The sequence below is a fragment of the Gymnoscopelus microlampas genome (assembly GCF_963454915.1).
Source record: "Gymnoscopelus microlampas genome assembly, chromosome: 15".
NCBI classification, from domain to species: domain Eukaryota; kingdom Metazoa; phylum Chordata; class Actinopteri; order Myctophiformes; family Myctophidae; genus Gymnoscopelus; species Gymnoscopelus microlampas.
In genome coordinates, this window is record NC_139952.1 from 46,338,120 (window position 1) to 46,362,526 (window position 24,407).

Consider the following 24,407-nt stretch of genomic DNA (forward strand, 5'->3'; position numbering starts at 1 on the left):
TACTTTTGTACTTTTATTCAAGTACATTTAGAATTCCGGACTTTTACTCGTAGCAGAGTATTTATACATTGCAATATTGATACTTTTACTAGTACTTTTTACACTGCCTGTAGGTCAATATATTTGAACGTTAATTCAACACAAACACGACACATTAAAACACATTAAAACGCATTAAAACACGTTAAAACATAAACACAAAGTCTGTGTTTCACACTATAAACCTACCTGGTTTCAGGGGTGAGAAAAAGTCCTGCATGTTGAAACCTTGAAGGGAAACAAGAAATAAACAAGTCATTTTTTACATTTGCAAACCATGGAGCTTCTCAACCATTATTCTGTAGCTTAATGTTACTATAGCTCAGCAATAACGTTTATAGAGGCATAATGATATGAACTTTATCAAATACATATGTCATTTCCCGTCTAATACCTGTTGGTTTGCTCATGTTTATGTTTATGTGTTTTAGAGGAGAGTTTATCAGTCAGTGTGACTCAGTCTCTGTAAAGTCGTCTCTGATCTAAACACCTGCGCGGTGCACCACTTAGCCATTGTTCACACGACGGCCGAATGTCACGACCGTCATGGATGAACTTCAACCTGGTGTTTGCACTTTCTCCTTTTTTTGACCCGTACATCTACATAAACGTTCACATTTCAAATATAAAGTGCTGACCTCATGGCCACGGATGTTACAAGTATGTACGAGACCTTATAAGTACCCTGTATTCTCTGCATTGTTCAATAAAAAGCATTTTAATCCGATTGGTGGCCATTTTTGCCATACGCTTTCAACTACGTGACCCTATCGGTTGGGAGGTGTATTGCACTTGGATACATTATAACTCTATGAGAAAATGCCCACCAATCGGATTAAAATGCTTTTTATTGAACACTACGGAGGATACGGGTACTTTTGAGGACCCGTACATAATCTTAACATCCATGGCCATGGGGTAAGCAATTTATATTTGAAATATAAACGTTAATGTAGATGTACGGGCATAAATGGAGAAAGTGCAAACACCAGGTTGAAGTTCATCCATGACTGTCATATGACAGTCATGTTTCAGGGTGCACCACTAAACATAGTCCGTCTAAAACATTTGATAATTCTTCATTTAGACTATTAGGCTGTCATTATGCTAATATACATATATAAATAAATGTTCACATAAAATATAAAAAGTTTAATCGAAGACATATTTTCTTATCCATTTCCCCCCCAAAACATTTTAATAATGATCTACAAGCAGATCTACAAGCTCACAATAAATTGATACATTGTGAGCTTGTAGATCTATTTTTCAAAAAATATTCCAACCTTTTTGCCTAGAACATGCCTAAAATAATTGCTTCCTATTTATATTGATTATCATAAATATAGTATACACAAATATAAATAGCTGATTCTGCTTTGTTTATACAGCTTGAATTGATATATGTGACTAAAAACACATAAATGTCAACCATTTAACTGATTGATGTATATACTGATTGTATTGTATATTAATATCAGAAAGGTAGAATATACAAGATTATAAACAATTACAGTATGGCTTAATACTGTTTGTAGTGAGTATCATATATACTACAGGAATCAATAAATCAGAATCTGTCTCATGAAGCCGACATCAGATGAAAACATAATTTTATATTTTCTAGCTAGTCAGGGCAACTAACATTCCAAACAAAAACGTGTGCTTTTTTATTTTCCAAGTGTGACAAGTGCAAAGCATAGCAATGCAGAGGTATTTTTTTTAGAGTGAAATGTAGTGCCACTGATCTAATTCATTATTTTAAATCAAGTACCTCCTTTGTCTGATATTTATCAGAATACTTTGAAACTTGATGGTCGGTGTTGTAACTTACAGTCGGGTACTTTTCACATCAACACCAATAAATAACCCTAAACCTAGAAACATATCCCAGAGGGCAGCAATATTACATGTTACTTTGTTGTATAAAACAATATCGAAGACCTGAGCAGTTAATAAACACACAAGAGACACCACTCTTACATTGTATCTCTTTTAATGAAAAGCGAACAGCAGTATAGAGGAATGCAATTCCAGTTTTAATTTAATGCAAATATACAGTGCAAACAGACCAACATAGCCCAAAATGACTATCTATACACATCAAACCACTAGGAGTTGTATATACACATAAGTTAGATACAAACACAAGAGTTAAAAAAAGGGTCGTCAAAACAATACCTCTAACACCGTGTCTCTCTGAAACAGAAACATCAAGTGTGCCGTGTGTGCATTGTTAGCACATGCAAACATGAGGGGAGGTCATGCAACAGGTGAAAAATACAAAGTGAAATCACGGTTTAAAAGACGTTTTGATATACATTTTGAAACATACCATTTGTGTTGTGCAACTTAACGTGCACAATATGGTATTATCTTAATAATGGAGCACAGATCAATTTAATTATTGGTGTGGTACTACAGTAGAGTGTAATAGTCGTTTCATGATTTCAAAATGGACTTCAATAACAATTCCTTCCAAACTTATTTTTTTGAGATTTCAAGTACTGACATGCTAATCCTCCATGTTTCAAGCGGTCCTACCTGTAACATAAATTGAAAACATTTGTACATTTGAGTTCGTTTTTCCTCAGCTTACAATAACAACCAAGCAACCCTGGTACTCTACAGCAACTTCAATAAATAGATTCATAACTTATCACTGGCAAATTCTTCAACTCGGTACCCTTTCACTTCACATTAGTTCTTTAAAAATTACAAGCGACTAGCGATACTTTGAACAGCTTGGGTATAAAAGTGATGAGAAATATTAATACTTTTTTCACATTATGATGAAAAGAAAAAAAAAACAGCACTTAGGTTCACTATACATAAAAGATCAGACAAAGTGGGGTTAGTTAGTGGAAAAAAAAACAAAGAGAGGAAAAATTAAATATAAAATACCAAAAGGATGCTACTTTGAAGACACTCAGGTATTCATCATTTCAAATAATCAAATCCGACTTCTTTAATAAAAGATATCCAGTAAGAATATATACCGAGACTATATATTCTATGTGTGTGTATATTTGTGTGAGATCATTATACATCCAAAACAAAAAAAAACTCTTCTTTCCTTTCTTTATATGCCATTATAAAAGAGGTTCGCTCTTTGCACTGGGCTAGCTAAGATGCAATGCCTGAGCTATTCCTCCCCCATATGGCTCGCTCTAGCATGCCTAGAGGTCAGAGATTTAGGGATGTTATTAGCATCGTAATACGGGAAGGAACACACAACTATTTACAGCAATGTGTACAAGCAAAGCTAGGACAAGGTAAGGTACCCCCCTCTGGTGGTTCTGAAGAAAACGTCTTTAGTGGTGTTTTAGTTCAAAAGTTTGTCATGCAAGAGTTAATTTACACTGACAAGTCAAGGAGAGGGAAGGATAGGGAAACCTGGGGTCTTAACGCATTCAATCCGGGGGACGTGTCTCTGCCATTTTAGATTTCTTTGGCTATTTTTTTGAAAAATGGTGAAAATGTGTGCAAATCTTTGAATATATATATTTTTTAACATTTCTAACTCAAATCATTGCTTCCGAGGGTGGTCCCTGGAACAAAATATTTTACAAATGTTCGCTTTGAAAAAAATATACATATTCAAAGATTTGCACACATTTTCACGACTTTTCAAAAAAAATCGCAGATCTACAAGCTCGTAGCTTGTATATCGGCTATTTTTGAATAGCCCAAATAAATCAAAAAATGACACACGGACGCGTTCCCGGTCTTAATGGGTTAAGGAGATATCGTTCTAGTTAACGGCTTCTATCCCTTCAGACATTCTGCGTCACAGCACTGCACTCATCTGAGTGCCCTCCCTTTTCTCTCTCTCTCTCTCTCTCTCTCTCTCTCTCTCTCTCTCTCTCTCTCTCTCTCTCTCTCTCTCTCTCTCTCTCTCTCTCTCTCTCTCTCTCTCTCTCTCTCTCTCTCTCTCTCTCTCTCTCTCTCTCTCTCTCTCTCTCTCTCTCTCTCTCTCTCTCTCTCTCTCTCTCTCTCTCTCTCTCCCTCCCCCTCTCTCTCTCTCTCTCGGTTCAGTCTCTCCGCAGCATAGCGTAGCGTACGCTGCATGGCGAGGCAGAGTGCCAAAGCACACAGAGGAAAAGGATGGGAGAGGCTCAGCTAATACGGCCTCAGTCAAAACCTGGAGGCCGATAGATGGATGGGGATTGTCGACGAGTCATCTGTGTTAGTAGGAAGCCAAGAGGGCGGTTTAGAGCAAGCACTATGGTCCATGATAATGGCCCGATGAGAAAAAAAACAAGGGAAAGGAGAAGAGCGATAGTAAAAGTTGTCATTAAAATGTTTTCATTAGATAAATAAATAAACCAGTGTCCTTCCTTCTCGCGGCTGCATTGACCAGATACTAGATCTTCTTCCTCCATAGCCCCACCCACCTGCTATCAAAAAAAACAACAGAACATGAAGGTGTGAGAGGGGGGGAAGTGAAATTAAGAACGAAAAGAAAAAAGGCTTGAGGAGAGGAGGGGAGACTTCTTCAGCATTCAACAACGAGGAGAAAGAGGTTTTCTCCGTCTCTCTCTCTCTCTCTCCGGGTTCTGCCGAGGTGGTCAGGATGGCGCCCCTCAGTCGCGAGAGCGCCCCACGATGGCCAGGATGTAGAGGAATATGTTGATGATGTCCGTGTAGAGGTTGAGGGCGGCGAAGATGTACTCCTCTGGACTCAGAGCGAGCTTCTTGTTGCCCAGGAGCAGCTGGGTGTCCACGGCCAAAAACTGGAGGAAAGAGAAAGAAAGAAAATGTGGAATCAGACTTTTTGCTGATTTTGGCATAGTTACACACGTCATCAACAGCAAACATTACGGTTTAGGACTGAGAAAACAGCACAACCAGGTTCTCACTAGCCTGGTAAACCCTCCCTCCGGAAATCTCATTTCCATTTGATTTCAGGAGTGAGTCTGGCCTGATCGACCATGCTGCAATATTGGCTGTGGGCTGGAGTTGGGCGGGAGTAATACCGTTGACGGACAACCCCTTCAGCCAATGATCGTTTTTCCCCTTCAGCCAATCAGCAGTTCACTTTTACCACCTCCAGACTATGTGACGCAACGGGACTTTTGAGACGGCCATGCCCAAAATAGGTTGCCTTATTCGGATAAATGCGTGGCACTGCCCGCCCCTCCCGCTTCTCTAAATTTTTATTTTTAAATAGGCTCTGTCATGATTAATTGACCACATATATGAAGTTAAACAACTAAATTCTATCCAAACGATATCTCAAAAGTAAATTCCGTGCCTCAAAAACGAAGTTTGAGAGCGTTTTAAAAACGAAAGTAACTGGCCACAGAAACAATGGCGGATCGTTCCATTTTTGTCGGCTGCACTCGGTTCCATTCGGGCTCACTCGTACTCGCCACGTGATTGGCCAACTGTCGCTGTCAATCACAGAACGATGTGCGACGATGCTGATAGGCTCGTCAGTTTGGCGTACACAGCCAATATTGCAGAATGGGCGTTCATGCCAGACTCACTCCTGAAATCAAATGGAAATGAGTTTTCCGGAGGGAGGGTTTACCAGGCTAGGTTCTCACAGGAGATGGAGTTAAAAGTATCAGTGGTCCTCACGGATGAAAAATGTGCCATTCTTGACATACATTCTTTCCATGGAGTTAAACTATGTAATCCATGTTTGTAAATTGGAGGAAATAAATGTAATGTAATCCCGCTTTAGATAATGTTCATTTTAATGTTGTTTAAAGTGGCAATAACGGTAACCAACAACACACACAGTCTCCTATTGCACACTGAAGAAATGCTTGTTTTTGATGTGTTTGATTAGGCATACATTTGTTTTCACATCCCACATTATGTTGATATGTATAGTTAAAGTTAACTACAGGTTTAAATAGAGAAACAAATGTGAGGTGCATTTTGTAAAATAATAAAATGACAAGAATTTGTAGACGGAGAAGTGACGTGAACCAAAGCAGTGAGTTTAGGCCGAAGATTTAGGCCAGTGAAATGCGCAGACATTGCTGTCAGACAAGGAGAAACCAAGAGTTGACTTTGACTCAGAATGCGTGCGTCTGTCTTGTCAAAACATACATTAACCACTTCAGCCCTACAATATATACATTTCGGCGATTTGAAAATAGTCGATCTACAAGCTCACAATGCGTTGCGATGCATTGTGAGCTTGCAGATCTGCTATTTACAACATATTTTTATGAATGTTATACATTTGAAAACTTGTGAAATGGGACATTCTGCATTATGAGTACTTTCAACTTTTGGTACTTTAAGTCCATTTTTATACCAATACTTTTGTACTAGTAAGTACATTTAGAATTTTTACTTGTGACAGAGTATTTCTACATTGTAGTATTGATACTTTTACTTAAGTAAAAAAATGTGAGTACTTTTTCCACCACTGCCTAAATGTAGGTCATTCATGTGTTGGAAATATGTCGCTCAGACTTCAACCATTAACTTCTCTTCCAACATTTATTTGAGTCAAGTGTTTTTCTGCCTTTTTGTGCTTGCTGCTGAGGAAAGCTGTGACCTCCCTCTCTGATCTCACAGAAACCATTCACTGCTTGGCCTTTTGCTCAGCCGCCTAACGTCATTGTTACAGCAGCAGAATGTGATGCTCAGCACAGCAGACTATGTCTGAAAGTACTACAGCTGACGGGAAAAAAGCGGATGTTGGAGGCAGTTTTTTGAAAAACATATGTTTCTATATCAGTGGTTCTCAAACTTTTTCATGTCAAGGACCCCCAAAATGATATGTATTTGGCCGCCGACCCCCATCTCAAAATATGTTGTTCCAGGAGCAAAGATTTGAGTTAAAAATGTTCGCTTTAAAAATATATATATTCAAAGATTTCCACACATTTTCACAATTTCTCAAAAATAGCAGATCTACAAGCTCGATCGGCTATTTTTGCTACTTTTGTGTGACATAGAATGGCGAAGTACAGGATTAATTTACGAAAAAAGTTAAAATATGGAGATGCCCGACAGTATATGCATTGTGGCCCTCTGGAGTGAGTGTGGAAATATAGTGGCCCTCTGCATCATCAAAGTTGCATCACCCCTGTTCTAACAGCAGTAAGTCGAGCAAGGCCTTTTGGAGGCATTTGCCAACAAAAGAAATCGAACATAATATATGCACAATTGTACATAATCGGTTTTGTCTGTGCACTCCTGCTATAGACATGACATCAGCTTTTTTCCCCTCTCGTTCTAATAGCGTTTCAAAAACATCCGTAGCTAGAATTTCAACCCTGCAGATGCATAGCTGGAGAGTCTGTCAGGGTTAGGTTTTTTTTAATAGCGGATGTCACACTAGTTTTAAATTTGTCATCATTTATCAACGGCAGTCAGCACGCGTTCTCTCTCGGTTTCAGAATCTATGAATGGCTTTTTGGCCATCTTTTGCCAAGATCCAGCACCCATTAAGACTGGGAAAATATGTAATTTTAGATTTTAACCACTTTAACCATTATCTCATACTTTGGCTATTCAAAAATAGCAGATATACAAGCTCGAAATCATGAAGATTTGTGCAAATCTTTGAATATATATATTTTTAAAGCAAACATTTTTAACTCAAATATTTGTCTGTCCAATCGGGTGAGTCGAAGGCGGACCGTCCCAAGACTCAGGAAGCACCATGGTGCTCAAGGCAGAAGGCGGTGCGTGCTACGGGGACGGTCTTGAAAGTGAGTGACAGGTGGGTCACTCACGTTTTTTAGAATCCGCTGGCTGCAAAAAAAACTGTGGCCGCGCACAACCTGCGTTTAACGCTAGCCGACCATGTTTTGGTGGGAGCGCTCCCACCGCACTTTTATTTTACCACTGGGGCAGAATCTGCCAATGCTTTGTCAATGCAAATGCGTGGATTCACGCAAGAGCAGATTTTTCCGCTTATCGCGCAGACCTTGCGTTTATCCGCTCTACACGAAGAAGCATAAAACTGCTGGAGGCAGGAGCTGATTTTCCCCCTCTGTCCAATCGGGTGAGTCGAAGGCGGACCGTCCCAAGACTCAGGAAGCAACATGGTGCTCTCAGTGGACCAACTGGTTGTAGCTGTTGCATCTCACCCAGTACTTTATGATTTGTGCACTTGGGGTTCGTACATCTACATACACATTCAGATTTAAAATATAAAGTGCTTACCCCATGGCCACGGATTTTACAATCATGTACGGGCCTCATAAGTACCCGTATCTTCCGTATTGTTCAATAAAAAGCATTTTAATCCGATTGGTGGCCATTTTATAATGTACCAACAGTGCAATACACCTCTTAACCGCTAAGGTCGCGCAGTTGAAAGCATACGGAGAAAATGACCACTGATTGGATTAAAATGCTTTTTATTGAACAATACGGAAGATACGGATACTTATGAGGGTCCGTACATGATTGTAACATCCGTGGCCATGGGGTAAGTACTTTATATTTTAAATCTGAATGTGTATGTAGATGTACGAACCCCAAGTGTGAAAGTGCAAAGACATTGTTTTTGTCTAGTGGCTAGTGTCTAGTGGCGGTGCGGGCTACGGGGACGGTCTTGAATGTGAGTGACAGGTGCGTCACAGCGTTTTTCTAGAATCCGCTGGCTGCAAAAAACTGTGGCCGCGCACAACCTGCGTTTAACAGCGGCCAGCCAACTTTTGGTGAGAGCGCGCCCTAAGGGCACGTTCCCACCGCACTTTTATTTTACCTCTGGAGCGGAATTTGCCAATGCTTTGTCAATGCAAATGCGTGGATTCATGGAAAAAAATGCGCAAGACCATGAATCCACGCATTTGCATTGACAAAGCATTGGCAAATTCCGCTCCAGAGGTAAAATAAAAGTGCGTTGGGAGCGCGCCCTAACAGATTTTTTTGGAAAGAAAAAAGAATGTTGCTATCAGTGGTTCTTAAACTTTTTCATGTCAAGGGTCCCCAAAATGATATGCATTTGGCCGCGGACCCCCGTCTCAAAATATGTTGTTCCAGGGACCCCCATCGAAGCAAAGATTTTAGTTAAAGATGTTCGCTTAAAAAATATATATACACATTCAAAGATTTGCACAAATTGTCACGATTTTTCAAAAATAGCAGATCTACAAGTTCATAGCGTGGCACTATTTTTGAATATCCAAAGTATAAAATAATGGTTAAAGTGGTTACACAGATGCGTTCCCGGTCTTAATAGGTTAAGCTGATGTAGCTCTCTCTCTCTCTCGGTCAGAGCATGACCACACCGGGGATAAGGCTCCAATCATGAGACGCCATCAAACTCTGCACTTTAGCCTCCCTTTCCCCTCTCTCCGGTTGATCCCTCAGGAAAGATTGTCTGGAAAAGTTTGCTAGTTTCTCAGTTATGGTGCCTCTGAAAATCATATTCTTTTAACCCATTGAGACCTGAAGCCGATTCTACATGTCCCCTAAATCCCAACAGTATTCTGAAAAACGTATGTTTCTATATTAGTGGTGCTCAATCTTTTTCATGTCAAGGACCCCCAAACTTATATGTATTTGGACGCGGACCCCCATCAAAATATTTTGTTCCAGGGACCCCCCAGAAGCAAAGATTTGAGTTAAAAATGTTCGCTTTAAAAATATATATATTTCAAAGATTTGCACATATTTTCACGATTTTTCAAAGATAGCAGATCTACAAGCTCGTAGCGCGGCACTCGGTGCCGCGCTATGAGCTTGTATATCTGCCATTTTTGAATAGCCAAAGTGTAAAATAATGCTTTTTAGCTCAAATCTAAAAATGACACAGTTCCAGGTCTTAATGTGTTAAAGGACAACTTTGTTTTTTTTTACAACCAATGTTTATGTTTTAGATTATAATTAAAGTAAATAAAAGATGAGTGTTACAAATTTTAAATTTACTGCTTTCTATAGTTTTAGCAATTTTCACAATCTTTTTTACAGTGTTTTCACAGTGGGCGGGGGCATTCTGTCCGGTGGCTAAATATGTATTTTTTTAACACATTAACCCGGCGTTTTCTTTATTATTATTTACAGTAGCTCTTCTAGCCCCCAATAACTCACATCTGGCCATCTCAGACAGCCGGACCTTTTTTATTTGGTAAAAAAGGCATATTTAGCCACCGGACAGAATGCCCCCGCCCACTGTAAAAAATATCGCAAAAAATGCTAAAACTATAGAAAGCAGTAAATGAAAAAAAGATTACACTCATCATTTATTTACTTTAATTACAAGCTAAAATATAAACCTTGGTTGTAAAAAACCAAAGTTGTCCTTTAAGTAACCGCAACTTATTAAACTCTGGTTCTCCACATCCACTCTGGTTGTAACCGATGACTTTCCGTGAGCCAATCACAAAGGAGTGACCCCGCTGGTCTGTCTGTGTACCTGGGTCAGAGATAACCCACGTTGAGCCCATTCATTCAAACAGCCATCATAGCTCTTTCCTGCAGTGTGTTAAGTGTGTCTTTAGAACCCCTGACTATTTTCTTCTTGTGCCACAGCTGCGCTCAGGGGCTGATTTTAGACCCTAACAGGTTTTTAGGAAACCCCAGACCACAAAGAATCCACTGAATGTTCAAAGTTCAGTTTTTTTGGGTGTAATTGAAGTCAGAAAACCTAAAAAAAACAGAAAAATAAGAGTGGGGATCAGCTATTTTCACTATGTTTATTATGCATATTTTCTAAGCCATTTCGCAAAAGGGCGGCCACAACCAGAGGCTAAGGTTATTTGGGGGTCCTTCCTTGGCATGGAAATGTCTGGGAACCCCTGGACTAGAACAGTGGCTCCCATTCTGGGGGTCGGGAGCTTGTAGTTCAGCTATTTTCACAATATCTATCTGTGGAACGGAGTCAAACTAAATGGCCTTCTTATGTTTCTTCCAGACAGATGAGTCATCAGGGTGCTCGATGCCCATTTCTAGTCCGTTATAATGGTGCTATGACAATGGAATTCCCCTCACGGGATCAATAAAAAGGTCTATCTATCTATTAAATGCTTTGACGATATCAATGCAGTAGTACAACACTGACAACAGCCAAGAGCCACACATTGGATACTATGGATCAGAGCATGTGAGCGGAGCGGAGCGCGAGCGGAGCGACGCGATTTTGACGTGAGCGCGGAGCTGGTTATAAAAAGGTTGGAGCGCTACTCAGAGCGAGGACCGCCTTCCGCTCCAGGCCGCCCTCGCGGGGGGCCGCGCACCGAATGTTTGAGCATGCCCGGTCGCACGGACTCAGAGACACACAGACATCCAGCAGTGCACAGCGCACCGAGATGTCATTAGAATTTCTACTTTCTTTTTCTTTTCTTTTTTTTACTGTTGAGCGACCCGGTTTGAGCGGAGCGTGGAGCGAGATTTGCGCAAATCAACGTGAGCGAGGAGCGACGGGGAGCGGAGCGCGGGGGGAGTTGACGTGAGCGAATAGCGAGCGTGAAACCAGCCCCCTGGAGCGCCGAGCGGCATTTCCACCCGCTCCGCTCACGTGCTCTGCTATGGATAGGAATGGTAGTAAGATTTCTATCCAAAAGTCACATACTGGAAGAATTGGACAATCTGAACATACACGAAAATATAGGCCAGGGTTCAGCGCCGTAGGAAGCCATTCCCAGTTGGGGGGATACATTTGTATCGGCCCACATGCACGAGCGCCACACATGCATGCGCGCGCGTTTTTTTTGCGCGTTTTTTCGTGGTTATTCCCCTTTTATTTCCGTTTTTTATTACTTTAATTCGGTTAATTCGGTACCAAAAAATGTAGAGGTGGGGTGGGGCCGCTCTTCCACATTCAAGCAGCTCACACAGCTCATTTGAGGCTTTTTTTTCCTCCTCTTTTTCCCCGTGGCCTCGCGGCCCAAATACCGGTTCGCGGCCCCCACGGGGGACGAATCCCCCCCGTCCCCCCCCGTTCCTACGGCCCTGCCAGGGTTTGGCCAGAACCATGAGGTGACAGAACACAATCAATGGCTAATCTAGGAACTGGAACATGCGACAGACCACCTTTACAATACAAAATATATTGCTATGAAAGGTAATAAAATAAACAAAGCTGTTTGTGGCATAACTGCATACTGACAGAGCAGTGTGTGTAATCAAACGTTACAGGTGCAGATAGAAATGCTGGTGAATTCCATCCTTGAATGTGACACTTAAATACGAAATTCAGTTGATCAAAATGTTTAAAAAGAGCATTCTATCTGGACACAGTCATACTTTCAGTCAGAAAGAGACAGAGCTCTTTCATTGTTCAAGGTCTCTTCGTAGATACAGAGAGCAACAGTGTATTGTCTGAGGCATGTGAAACACAGTTCTTGTTGTTTTTTTTATGCGAGAGACGTTTTTCATCCAATAAGAGGAGAATTGACTGTGAAAACAGAACATTCAAACGAGAATGGAAGAGAACTATGCGTTCCTCCTACCCAGTTTCATCAATGCAAAGCCAGCCCTTGTGTATTTAACTGTCCACATGTGGGACTGTCTGTGAGTCAGATATTGTAAATTATTTCCTAATCATTTGCCGTTTGTCGCATTAATTCCTTTAATTACAGAAACCTTTCCTCCTCAAGCTAACGCAAAAAAAAGGCTTTTGTCGCAACTTTACAGTTATGTAAAAAATGTACCATTCCCTTATTAGAGCGATTGTCATGTGCATGAAGACACTTGGCTAAAGCATGTTGATGAGCCTTACGCAGGTGAAGAGGAGGGCTCCCAGCGAGGGATAGGGTTTGGGGTTAGGGTTAACCCATTAACACATCAACCGCCAAGAACGTAGTCCTACGGTCCGTTAAATCCAACTGTTAAGCGCCGAGACCGTAGTGCTACGGTCCGGGTGCTTTTTCCTTTTTTTCGATTATTATTATTTTTTTTTCAATTTTCTAGGGGGACCATTTTCAGTGTAACACCACCGGAAGTCGACCGGAAGTGCGATCCCGTTTTTTGTTTCCCGCCGGCTCCATTCTAAGTAGCACACTAAAACCCTTATAAAACCTGTGTAGTTTTTTCTCCTCGCATTTCCCATGTTAACATAAACGGTCAGAACTCAAACATGGCGGCTCCGTTTGACACGTGGTCTGGACTAATAGACGCAGGGACATGTGCACGTTGTTTACAAACAGTCCATCGCGCATTCTAAAGGATTTTAACGGGGCCTATGGCGACTTGAAAAAAACAAAAAACAACAATAAAACCTTGGCAGAAGTTGGCACTGGTGAGTACATTATGAGATTAGCCCTTGGCGGTGGATGTGTTAAGACCTGAGGCCGATTCTTACGAATGTCTTCTAAATCTTAACAGTTTTCTGAAAAAAAAGTATGTTTCTACATCAGTGGTTCTCAAACATTTTCATGTCAAAGACCCCCAAAATGTATTTATATATTTGGCCGCCGATCCCCATCTCAAAATATTTTGTTCCAGGGACCCCCCCCAGAAGCAAAGATTTGAGTTAAAAATTGTTCGCTTTAAAAAGAATATCAAAATATTAATTTGCACACATTTTCTCAATTTTTCAACGAGCTCATAGCGCGGCACTCGGTGCCGCGCTATGAGCTCGTAGATCTGCTATTTTTGAATAGCCCAAAAGTGTAAAATAATGCTTTTTAGGTCAAATCAAAAAAATGACACAGATGCGTTCTAGGTCTGAATGGGTTCAGTTAGGTTTAGGATTAGGGGGTTAGGGGTTAGGGTTATAGGGTTTAGGGTTCTAGGGTTAGGGTAGAGCCTTACGCAGGTGAACAGCAGGGCTCCCAGCGAGGCGTAGACGATGTGCAGGATCCTGTGGCGGATGAAGATGCAGAGGATGGAGAAGAGCACCAGGACGATGAGGCAGACGAACAGCACGCCCCGGCACGAGGTGAAGTCATACTTGCTCTGGGAAGGCGGGAGGGAGAGAGAGAGAGAAGAAAAGAAAAAGGCAATGTTTAAGCCTGATACACTTCATTGTACTGTATGTCGTGCGCTGGAAATAGCAGATCTACAAGCTCACAACGCGTCGTGCTGCTTTTATCCGCCAGATTGGGACGTTCGCGGTATATTTTGCGCGTCTGTGTGTCAGGATGCGAGGCAACACTCACACAAATCACGTGCAGCATGCGTCCCCTCCCCCCTGCGCCTAATGGCTGTACACATGGGGCCTGACGCGTGCTTTAGAGTGATTGTGTGAGTGTGGCTTCAGGAAGTAAATTCCTAGCCTCGATCTCCAAGCTTTTATTTTGTAGTTTTGCTAAAAAAATAAAAAGCTTGGAATTTCCTGTCCCAGCTGTTGATACCCAAAAGCGCCTTGCGTCGCACATTATTTATTTTGGGTGCGCATGCGCACCTGCGCGCCAGTTATGTGCACCCCTGGACATACTGTAGCTCTTGATGCTGAGTGCCAAGCAAGGAGGCCCATTAGGCTCCATTTTCATAATCTTGGGTATGACCCAGCCGGGGGACTGAACCCTGACCTCCCAACCTCAGGGTGGACACTCTAACCACAAGGCCACTGAGCTGGTTACGATAGGGTTTACATTAAGGCTCAAAGCTCAGGAAGGTTTTAGCAACATTTTGTCAAAGGTGTTCTTCACGTCTCCCTGGCTTACATTTAAGATAGACGGAAACGGAGAGAGAGAGAGAGAAAAAATGTATAGATGCTGGCTGCCAACACATAGTTTAAAGTTTAAATGGTCATTTTCAGTTTGATAATGCCGGTAGGGGCGGCAGTGGCTCAGGGGTAGAGTGGCCGGGTAGAGTGAACTGGAAAACTGCAAGGTTCCCAGTTCGATCCCGGGCTGGGGCGCTCCCCTAGAGTTAGTGTCGAAGTGTGAGGCGCTGAACCCCTAATTGCTCCCGATGAGCAGGTGGGTGCCTTGCATGGTTTCCTCCGCCATCGGTGTATGAATGTGTGTGTTAATGGCACAATCAATGTAAAGCGCTTTGGATAAAAGAGCTATATAAATGCACCATTTACCATTTATATAAATGCACCATTTACCGGTTTGAGTTCTTTCTATGCACTGCAAGCAAGGGGGATTCTTTGCTGCAGTGCAAGGCTTTCTGAGTTTCCTCAAAGTAACGTATTGATTATTGCTCTGCTATAAAGCTTACAAGGCTAACCACAAGCTCTAGTACCAAAGACTCAAACTCAAATGAATGTCTACAGTAGTTACTGCCGACAGCACTTAGTTTAGTTCTTCTCCCGAGGCACACCAAAGGTCAAGTCAAAATCTCGAGGCATGTATTAATATCTGCGCAAAATAGCCTCTAGATCAGGTTTTAAAAGATTTCTTAGGCCTCTGTGTTGGGAAATGAGTGCGCACACAGTACTGATAATAATTCCTAACGTTCTGTATAGTTTGTATACTGCATACCAGTGGTTCTCAACCAGTGGTCCGGGGACCACCAGTGGTCCTTGAGGGGGTTCCAGGGGGTCCCCAGCCAAATTAATAGTTAGGAACCAAATTGATCCTTATTTGTCTGTAACTCTGAGAGTGTACAAATGGAACCAAATGGACCCTAACGGGTCCATTTGGTTCCATTTGTACACTCTCAGAGTTACATGAACACTAAATGCTGATGATACAGTGTAGATTGGGACCCCCGAGAAATCAAAATGGTTGAGTCCCTAGCATATCTTTTCAAATGGGGGTACCCTGGGCTAATATGTGTCAATTTGGGGGTCCTTGACGCAAAAAAAGGTTGAAAACCACTGCTGTATACTGTAATAATAATGAGAAGCACAGCAGTGGATGGTGTATCTGGTGTAAGGAGAACAGCACCAGGGTGTACAGTACAGTATGTATATTATGTCTGTGGTGTAACTGACCTGTAGGGAGAACAGCACCACAGTGTACAGTAATGCATGTATATCAGAGTCCTGCACGGGTCCAATTTTGACAACCCGCGCCCGCCACACGCCCGTCAATAATCACATCCGTAGACCGACCCGTCACCCGTGATTTTATCAAAATGCAAACCAGACCCGCCCCGCCCCGCTCGTCAAATAATGGACCTGTTGTCCGCCCCGTTTACCCGTGATTACATGCAGTAACATGTAAATAGCCTACAGACACAATTTAAAAGTGTGTTGAAATGCTTTTAACACAAGATAGCAGCCTTCAACAATAGCGCTACGTTCAGTGGTCATGTTCGTCAGATATCTGCACGTCAAGTGAAGAACGGAGGAGCGAGCTTTCATTATATAGCCGCACATACACGCAGTACGCATGTGTCGTTGTTTACATTGTTCAATGTGTTTTTGATTAAGATAACTGACCGGCGTCTATGCCGTTGTGCTGTGTTAAGTTACACAAGTGACGTTGTTTAGGCAGAAACAGTGATCTCTGATTTTCGCAATAAAATGTTAGCCACCGGCGTTTAGTTCAGTACCGCCCATCCCTGTACCCGTGAACTTATTAAAGTATTATTTCACCCGTTTTCACCTGTCAAACGCGTGTACCCGTCGGGTACACGCGGGTAGCCTGGTAAACCCCTCCCTCCGGAAATCTCATTTGTATTTGATTTCAGGAAGGAGTCTGGCCTACAGCACTGCCTGGGAAATTTGGGAGCTGGGCTGGATTAGTACCGTTGACTGACAACGCCTCAGCCAATTAGCAGTTCGCTCCCCTTAAACCAATCAGCAGCTAGTTTCGCCACCACCAGCCAATATGACGCAAGGGGACTTTTGAAGGGGCCATGCCGAAAATAGGTTGCTTTATTCGGATACATACGTGTCACTGCCCGCCCCCGCCCGTTCACTGATTTTTAAAAAAAAAATACGCTCTGTCATGATTAATTGACCACATATATGAAGTTAAACAACTAAATTCTACCCAAACGATATCTTAAAAGTAAATTCCGTGCCTCAAAAAAAGAAGTTTGAGAGCGTTTTCCAGTTTTATAACCAAAACCAGAAACAGCGGACAGAAAAAATGGCGCCCGTTCCATTTTTGTCGGCTGCACTCGGTTCCATTCAGTTTCACTCGAACTCGCCACCTGATTTGCCAACCTTCGCTGTCAATCACAGAACAATCAGCGACAACACTGATAGGACAGTTCATGTTATGAACTGTGGAGAAACGCCCAGACAGGCCTGTAGGCCAGACTCACTACTGAAATCAAATCAAATGCAAATGGGATTTCCGGAGGGAGGGGGGTTTACCAGGCTAATCCGTGGGTACCTGGTCCGTTGCAGGACTCTGATGTATATTCTGTCTGTGGTGTAACTGACCTGTAGGGAGAACAGCACCACGGTGAAGCAGACCACGGCGGTGATGCCCACGGCCATGATGACCGTCTCCGTGTCGTAGAAGCTGGCGATCATCCCCACCATGTAGGACAGGCTGAGGGTCAGGATGGACTGAGGGACACACACACACACACACACATCACACACACACACACACACACACACACACACACACACACACACACACACACACACACACACACACACACACACACACACACACACACACACACACACACACACGTCAATGTCACTGACAACTAGTGTTGATTTTGACAGCAAATTTTGATTTAGTTTTAGTCATAGTCTTTTGAATACAATTCCATTTAGTTTTAGTCATATTTTAGTCATCTGAAATGTTTCTGTTAGTCTAGTTTTAGTCGACTAAATGCCATAAGATTTTAGTTGACTAAAATGTATTTTGGCGGTGCCTTGATGTCACATTAACCCATTAAGACCTGAAGCCGATTCTACAAATGTCTTCTAAATACCAACAGTTTTCTGAAAAAAACGTATGTTTCTATATCAGCGGAGCTCAATCTTTTTCATCTGAAGGACCCCCAAAATTGTATGTATTTGGCCGCCGACCCCCATCTCAAAATATTTTGTTCCAGGGACCCCCCAGAAGCAAAGATTTGAGTAAAAATGTTTGCTTTAAAACAATATATATATTAAAAGATTTTCACACATATTCACGATTTTTCAAAAATAGCCAAAGTGTAAAATAATGCTTTTTTTAGCTCAAATCAAAAAGTGACACAGATGCGTTCCAGGTCTTAACGGGTTAAACACAAACACAACACGGTCGTTGTCGTTACCAGGGCGATGAGGTTCCAGGGGTGCTTGCGGCGGAACTCTCCGCAGCAGCTGAGGACGATGAGGGCCACGAAGAAGACGGCGTAGGACACGTAGTACGTCCACGGGTTCATCCGCACAAACACCTTGGCCTCGTCCACGAAGGTGAAGATGGCCACGAAGGAGAAGGTGACCATCAGCTGCACCGTGAGGACCAAGAACACCTGGTATAGGAGGAAGGAGGAGGAACATTAAACTAAAGACTTAAAGACATGTTTGGTTGTATTCTTTCCTACTGTGCAATTAGAGCTAATTAGAATAATACGTTATTATCGGTTTACTCCTTTCTTATTACATTTTATTCTTCTCTACTTCTATCTGTATCTGTCCTGTGTTTCCAACTGTGACGTCACTATTACATTACATTACAGTCATTTAGCAGACGCTTTTATCCAAAGCGACTTACAATAAGTGTATTCAACATAGGTAGGGAACAAAACTACTAATCACCAGAAGTCTTAAGTGCATTTCCTGCGAAAACAAGCAACCAAGAGTATACCTAGCGCTAAGGTAAAAGTGCAATATATCAGCTACCTACTATCTTAAACAGATGAGACAAAATAGCAAAATCAAATGAGCAGAAGCTAATACAAAAAATGTATCGACTAAACAAGATCCAACAAAACAGTACAACAATAAAACAAGAGTTCGTACAACTAGTTAACAACAAGTAAGCCAGACAAAGAGGAAGGGTAGTGTTTGACAATTTGATTTTGCTATGACAATTGAATTTCTCTTGTGAGCTCAATCAAGTTCTGTCTGTCTGTCTGTCTGTGTCTAACTGTCCGTCTGTCTATCTGTCTATCGGGTCATGACATAAGGGAACGCCCTGGTCAGTGCTTTTGTGTTTTTAAAGGGATACGATATACCCCAGCGAGTCCGGTAAGGGACACAGAGGAGACTCTTTGTGTCTCCTACCGGAACCGCTGCCGGTCATCACATTATTGGCTTAGGAATGAGACAAAAAACTAAAAAAATATCCATGAATTCAAGTCTCCATGAGGTGACTAATCCATAGGAAAAAAAAGTCATTTTGGGGGTGAACTATCCCTTTAAGCGCAGGTCTTCTAAATGTCTTCCATCTCCCTAACCTTCTAAATGTCTTCCATCTCCCTACCTTCTAAATGTCTTCCATCTCCCTAACCTTCTAAATGTCTTCCATCTCCCTACCTTCTAAATGTCTTCCATCTCCCTAACCTTCTAAATGTCTTCCATCTCCCTACCTTCTAAATGTCTTCCATCTCCCTACCTTCTAAATGTCTTCCATCTCCCTAACCTTCTAAATGTCTTCCATCTCCCTAACCATCTAAATGTCTTCCATCTCCCTAACCTTCTAAATGTCTTCCATCTCCCTAACCATCTAAATGTCTTCCATCTCCCTAACCTTCTAAATGTCTTCCATCTCCCTAACCATCTAAATGTCTTCCATCTCCCTAACCTTCTAAATGTCTTCCATCTCCCTAACCATCTAAATGTCTTCCATCTCCCTAACCTTCTAAATGTCTTCCATCTCCCTACCTTCTAAATGTCTTCCATCTCCCTACCTTCTAAATGTCTTCCATCTCCCTACCTTCTAAATGTCTTCCATCTCCCTAACCTTCTAAATGTCTTCCATCTCCCTAACCATCTAAATGTCTTCCATCTCCCTAACCATCTAAATGTCTTCCATCTCCCTACCTTCTAAATGTCTTCCATCTCCCTACCTTCTAAATGTCTTCCATCTCCCTAACCATCTAAATGTCTTCCATCTCCCTAACCTTCTAAATGTCTTCCATCTCCCTACCTTCTAAATGTCTTCCATCTGCACCTCTTACCTTCCTGATGAAAGCCTGTCGGATGCTCTTGTCCTCGAAGCCAGAGTTGGTGAACTCGTCGTTGTCATCGTAAGACGGAGGGATGTCACCGTGGTAACCGGGGCTGACCATGGGCGCTGGAACATCACAGACAAACAAAATAACTTTTAGTAAATACTGTATATGTGCTAAAACAGTGGTTCACAACCTTTACTGGACCAGGGCCCACTTGAACAGCTTGTAGATCTGCTATTTTTTAGAAAAATCTTGGAAAATGTGTGCAAATCTTTGAATATATATTTTAAAGCGAACATTTGTAACTCAAATCTTTGCTTCTGGGGGGTCCCTGGAACAAAACATTTTGAGATGGGGGTCCGTGGCCCGCCAAATACATATCTAAAAATGTTTTCTATATCCTAACAGTATGTTGCTATATCAGTGGTGCTCCAACCTTTCCATGTCAAGGACCCCCAAAATGATATGTATTTGGCCGCGGACCCCCACTAAAATATGTTGTTCCAGGGACCCCCAGAAGCACAGATCGGAGTTAAAAAATGTTCACTTATTCTTACTCACTCTCTCTCACACACACACACACACACACTTTCCAAGATTAAAAAGAAAATAGCAGATCTACAAGCTCACAGCTTGTAGATCTGCTATTGTTGAATAGCCAAAGAAATCTGAAAATGACACGGCGGATGCGTTCCGGTCTTAAAGGGTTAATGTTATATTATCTTTAAAATCTTAAAGTGTTTTGGCAATAATTTGGTGGGGCCTACTCGCAATACCCTCGCTGCCCACCGGAGGGGTCCCCGGGCCCACAGGTTGAGCATCACTGTGCTGATAAATAAATAAGCCGTAGTGTTGTTGTTGTCAACACAGGACCATCTGATTGAAGCATTGATCACGTATTGATTGTCCAGTGAGTCATCCTTGATGCGGTCTAGACTAGACTACAGACTACGGATCTGCAGCTATAATGTGGAAACGGCAAAGCTTGCAGGATTTCCTCTGGGGTTAGGGTAATAATTATAGGTCCACTTTTTACAGAGAAAAGCAAATTGCCACCTAAAACGAAGAGGAACATTCCATCCAAACTGGTGCCTTATTTTCTCTCATGGAAAAACTACTCAGCTTTAGGGGAACAGCAGGGAAGAGCTACGTTCAGGGAATACGATGCTAAATGCTGCCGTTTTTACATCTACTAGCACATGTTTCTCTACTTTACACAAGAAGCATTTCTGACACTGTGCCTTCTTCTCCTTACCTGGCTTTGTTTCCTTTGTAGATGTTTGCGGGACACAGTTGTACAATCAAGAATAAAATAAGGCTCAAGTGGTTTAAGCTCACAAGTGATTAAGTGAGTTAAATAAGGCTTAAGTGGTTTAAGCTGAAAATAGCAGATCTACAAGCTCACAACGCGTCGCGCGACGCGTTGTGAGCTTGTAGATCTGCTATTTTCAGAGCGCAACACCCGAGCGCAACCAAACATAAAATGACCACCCGTCCCTCAGTAACATTTTAGTCTAGTTTTTAATCTGTTGACAAAATTGTCAATATATTTAGTCTTAGTTTCAGTCATCGTATCTTAGTTTTTATGTCGTTTTTAAGACGTTTTCGCCAGATTAAAAAAGGTAGTCGACGAACATTTTTCGTCATAGTTTTAGTCGACAAAATCAACACTGCCCACTAGGGCTGGTGAATTCATATTCGAATTTCGAATATTACTCAAATATGGGGGAAATATGTATATTCGAATATGAAAATTAAAGGTGGGGTAAGTGATTTGCTTTGGTTAAAATAAGTGTTAAATAGCTCTATATTCTGATAGTACTCATTGCTATAGAGTGTTTGTTCAGTAAAAGGAGTCTCCTTGTCTCTCCAGCTCTTTATTAAACAGAAAATGCATTTTCGTTTCAGTTTCATTTCCAATTTTATCCAACCAAGACAGAGAACTCAATCAGGATATAGATTAAACAAGTGAAATTGGAAGTGATGACACTAAGAAACAAGCAGGCAAAATTGGAACTGGAACACTACACAAATTAAGCTTAAAAATGGGTACTTTCTCCTGATTGGCTGAGATTTTGACACCTACCGAAAAATGTATTTTCTGTTTATTAAAGAGCTGGAGAGACAGGGAGACATCTGTTACTGAAAAAACACTCTACAGCAATGATTACTATCAGAATATAGTATTTTAACCTTTTAACAAAATACTTTTTGTTTTAACCAAAAATATCACTTACCCTACCTTTAATATTCGAATATTATATATATATTTTTTTATGTTTATTTGACAGGGACAATACAAAAACAATGTATCAAGTTATGAAAACGAACAAAAGATATGTTTTATTGGATCCGAGCACTCGATACATTGTTTTTTGTACTGTTTCTGTCTGTCTGAAAAAAAAACACACATTTTTTTTATAATAATAATAATCGAATATATTCAAATATCTGCCAATTTTTAAGACCAATATTGGAATATAATTTGTGAGTAAAGTAGACAGCCCTACTGCCCACAACTCACCAGTGGGGTCCACAGGGTATCCTCCTGGCTGCATGTTGGGACCCTGTTGGTAAGGCATGGCCTGGGGGTACGGCCCCGGCTGGAAGCCGCCCATGACCGGCTGGGGGTAGCCGGGCTGCCCGTAGGCGGGCGCCGCCGGCTGCCCGTAGGGGCCGGGCGCCATCGGCTGGCCGAAGGCGGCCGCCGAGGGGAAGGGCCCGCCGGGCCCCGGGCCGTAGTTGGGGGGAGGGGGCATGGTGAAGCCCGGCTGTGGGGGCCCGTAGACGTTGTTGTGGAGAGGGTTGTTCTCTCCCATGACGGGGAAGCCGCTCTTATCCTGAGACATGGTGGTGGTGCGCTGGTCGGCTCACTGCACTGCACTCCTACAGCACAAAGCAATGGAAACAGAGACATGGATCATTAACCCAGTGGTTCTCAAACTTTTTCATGTCAAGGACCCCCAAATGGACACTTATTAGCCCTTAGGACCCCCATTTGAAAGATACATTTTAAGGACCCCCAGTTTGACATGCATTAGGCTACGGACCCCCATTTAATGGCATTTCTATCTCTGGGACCCCAATTTATATTGTAAAATCAATGTTAATTTAACTGGTTCCATTTGTACACTCTCAGAGTTACAGACCCATACGGGTCCATTTGGTTCCTATCCATCATTTAACTGGGGACCCCCTGGAACCCCCTCAAGTACCCCTGGGGGTCCCCGGACCCCACTTTGAGAACCAATACCATAAAGCAGACAGAACACAGGTATTTAAACATTCAGAAAGTCACACCGTTATTGCATCATGCTGTCTGAGCTGGCACAGAGCCAAGCCTTACATCTGACTGATTAGAAAACAGGAGAGAGAGAGAGAGATGATGAAACGCTTTGGATGAATGGTAACTGTGTACTGTACACACACACACACACACACACACACACACACACACACACACACACACAAGTTTCTACTTAAACCGAGCTCCCCTTTAAAAGCTGGTCTTCCGCCAGTGCTAGCGGGGTTGCCATGGACGCGAGTGGAGCCTTGGAAATAGAATGCATTATTAAACGGAACTCGCTGCTTAGGGTAGGAGACGCACTTACGTAGCTGCAGTGTCGTCACCACACACACACACACACACTCTCAGCATGCAGGACACGGGGCTGTTGATAAACAGGGTGCCATCATGGGGGAAGTGGGGTTTACATGGATGATTTGTGCGTTCGTGTCAGGCGGCTCTCTTAAAAAGGAAAACCTCGGCTGATTTTGTAGTTTTTTTTCCAGTTCAGGTTAAAAACTACAGTAGATTAAAAACATGGCAGACAAGTAAAGCAACACAGCTACACATTACCAAACTAACACATTAATGAATGAGTGCGTTAGATTTTCATAGTGTAGGTGTGTCCATGAGCCAATGTGCAGCATGATAAGACAGTATTGACACTAAACTTGACCTTAACTCTAACACCCATTATTAGATTTGATTAGCTGCAGGTGTGTTGTTACATCACTGTGTACCATGAGGTCAGTGTGATGCACCCTGACATGTTTTACCCTGCTGTAGTTTATAAACCTTTAAAGTGGAAAACTAAGTACAAAACCAACCTAAGGTTTCATGCCTCTTTAAAGCCAAGGCCTACAGTCCTTTGAGGAGAGATTTGGTAGAGAGGAAGAGGAGGAGGAGGTGGTGTGTGTGTGTGTGTGTGTGTGTGTGTGTGTGTGTGTGTGTGTGTGTGTGTGTGTGTGTGTGTGTGTGTGTGTGTGTGTGTGTGTGTGTGTGTGTGTGTGTGTGTGTGTGTGTGTGTGTGTGTGTGAAAGAAGCTAGAGTAGTGGTTGTAGATCTACAAGCTAACAATGCGTCCCGAGGGACCCACTGTTTTGGAACAAACTGAACTGTCTCTCGCACACACACACACACACACACACTTTTGAAAATAGCAGATCTACAAGTTCACAATGCGTCACAACGCATTGTGAACTTGTAGATCTGCTATTTTTAAATGGCCGAAATGTATATA

General features: G+C 42.2%; 1 protein-coding gene across 1 annotated transcript in view; it reads right to left on the reverse strand.

Annotated features, from left to right (window-relative positions):
* Nucleotides 1-2,018: 2,018 nt before the first annotated feature.
* Nucleotides 2,019-24,407, reverse strand: part of grinaa (glutamate receptor, ionotropic, N-methyl D-aspartate-associated protein 1a (glutamate binding)) — a 40,636-nt gene continuing 18,247 nt past the window's right edge. The window contains exons 2-7 of the mRNA XM_084080120.1: nt 22,406-22,767; nt 19,888-20,003; nt 18,037-18,237; nt 17,201-17,329; nt 13,720-13,863; nt 2,019-4,775 (exon numbers count right to left, since the gene is read on the reverse strand). Coding sequence (XP_083936246.1) covers nt 4,626-4,775; nt 13,720-13,863; nt 17,201-17,329; nt 18,037-18,237; nt 19,888-20,003; nt 22,406-22,730 — 1,065 coding nt within the window. The 5' untranslated portion in view covers nt 22,731-22,767 and the 3' untranslated portion in view covers nt 2,019-4,625. The remainder of the gene's footprint in view (nt 4,776-13,719; nt 13,864-17,200; nt 17,330-18,036; nt 18,238-19,887; nt 20,004-22,405; nt 22,768-24,407) is intronic.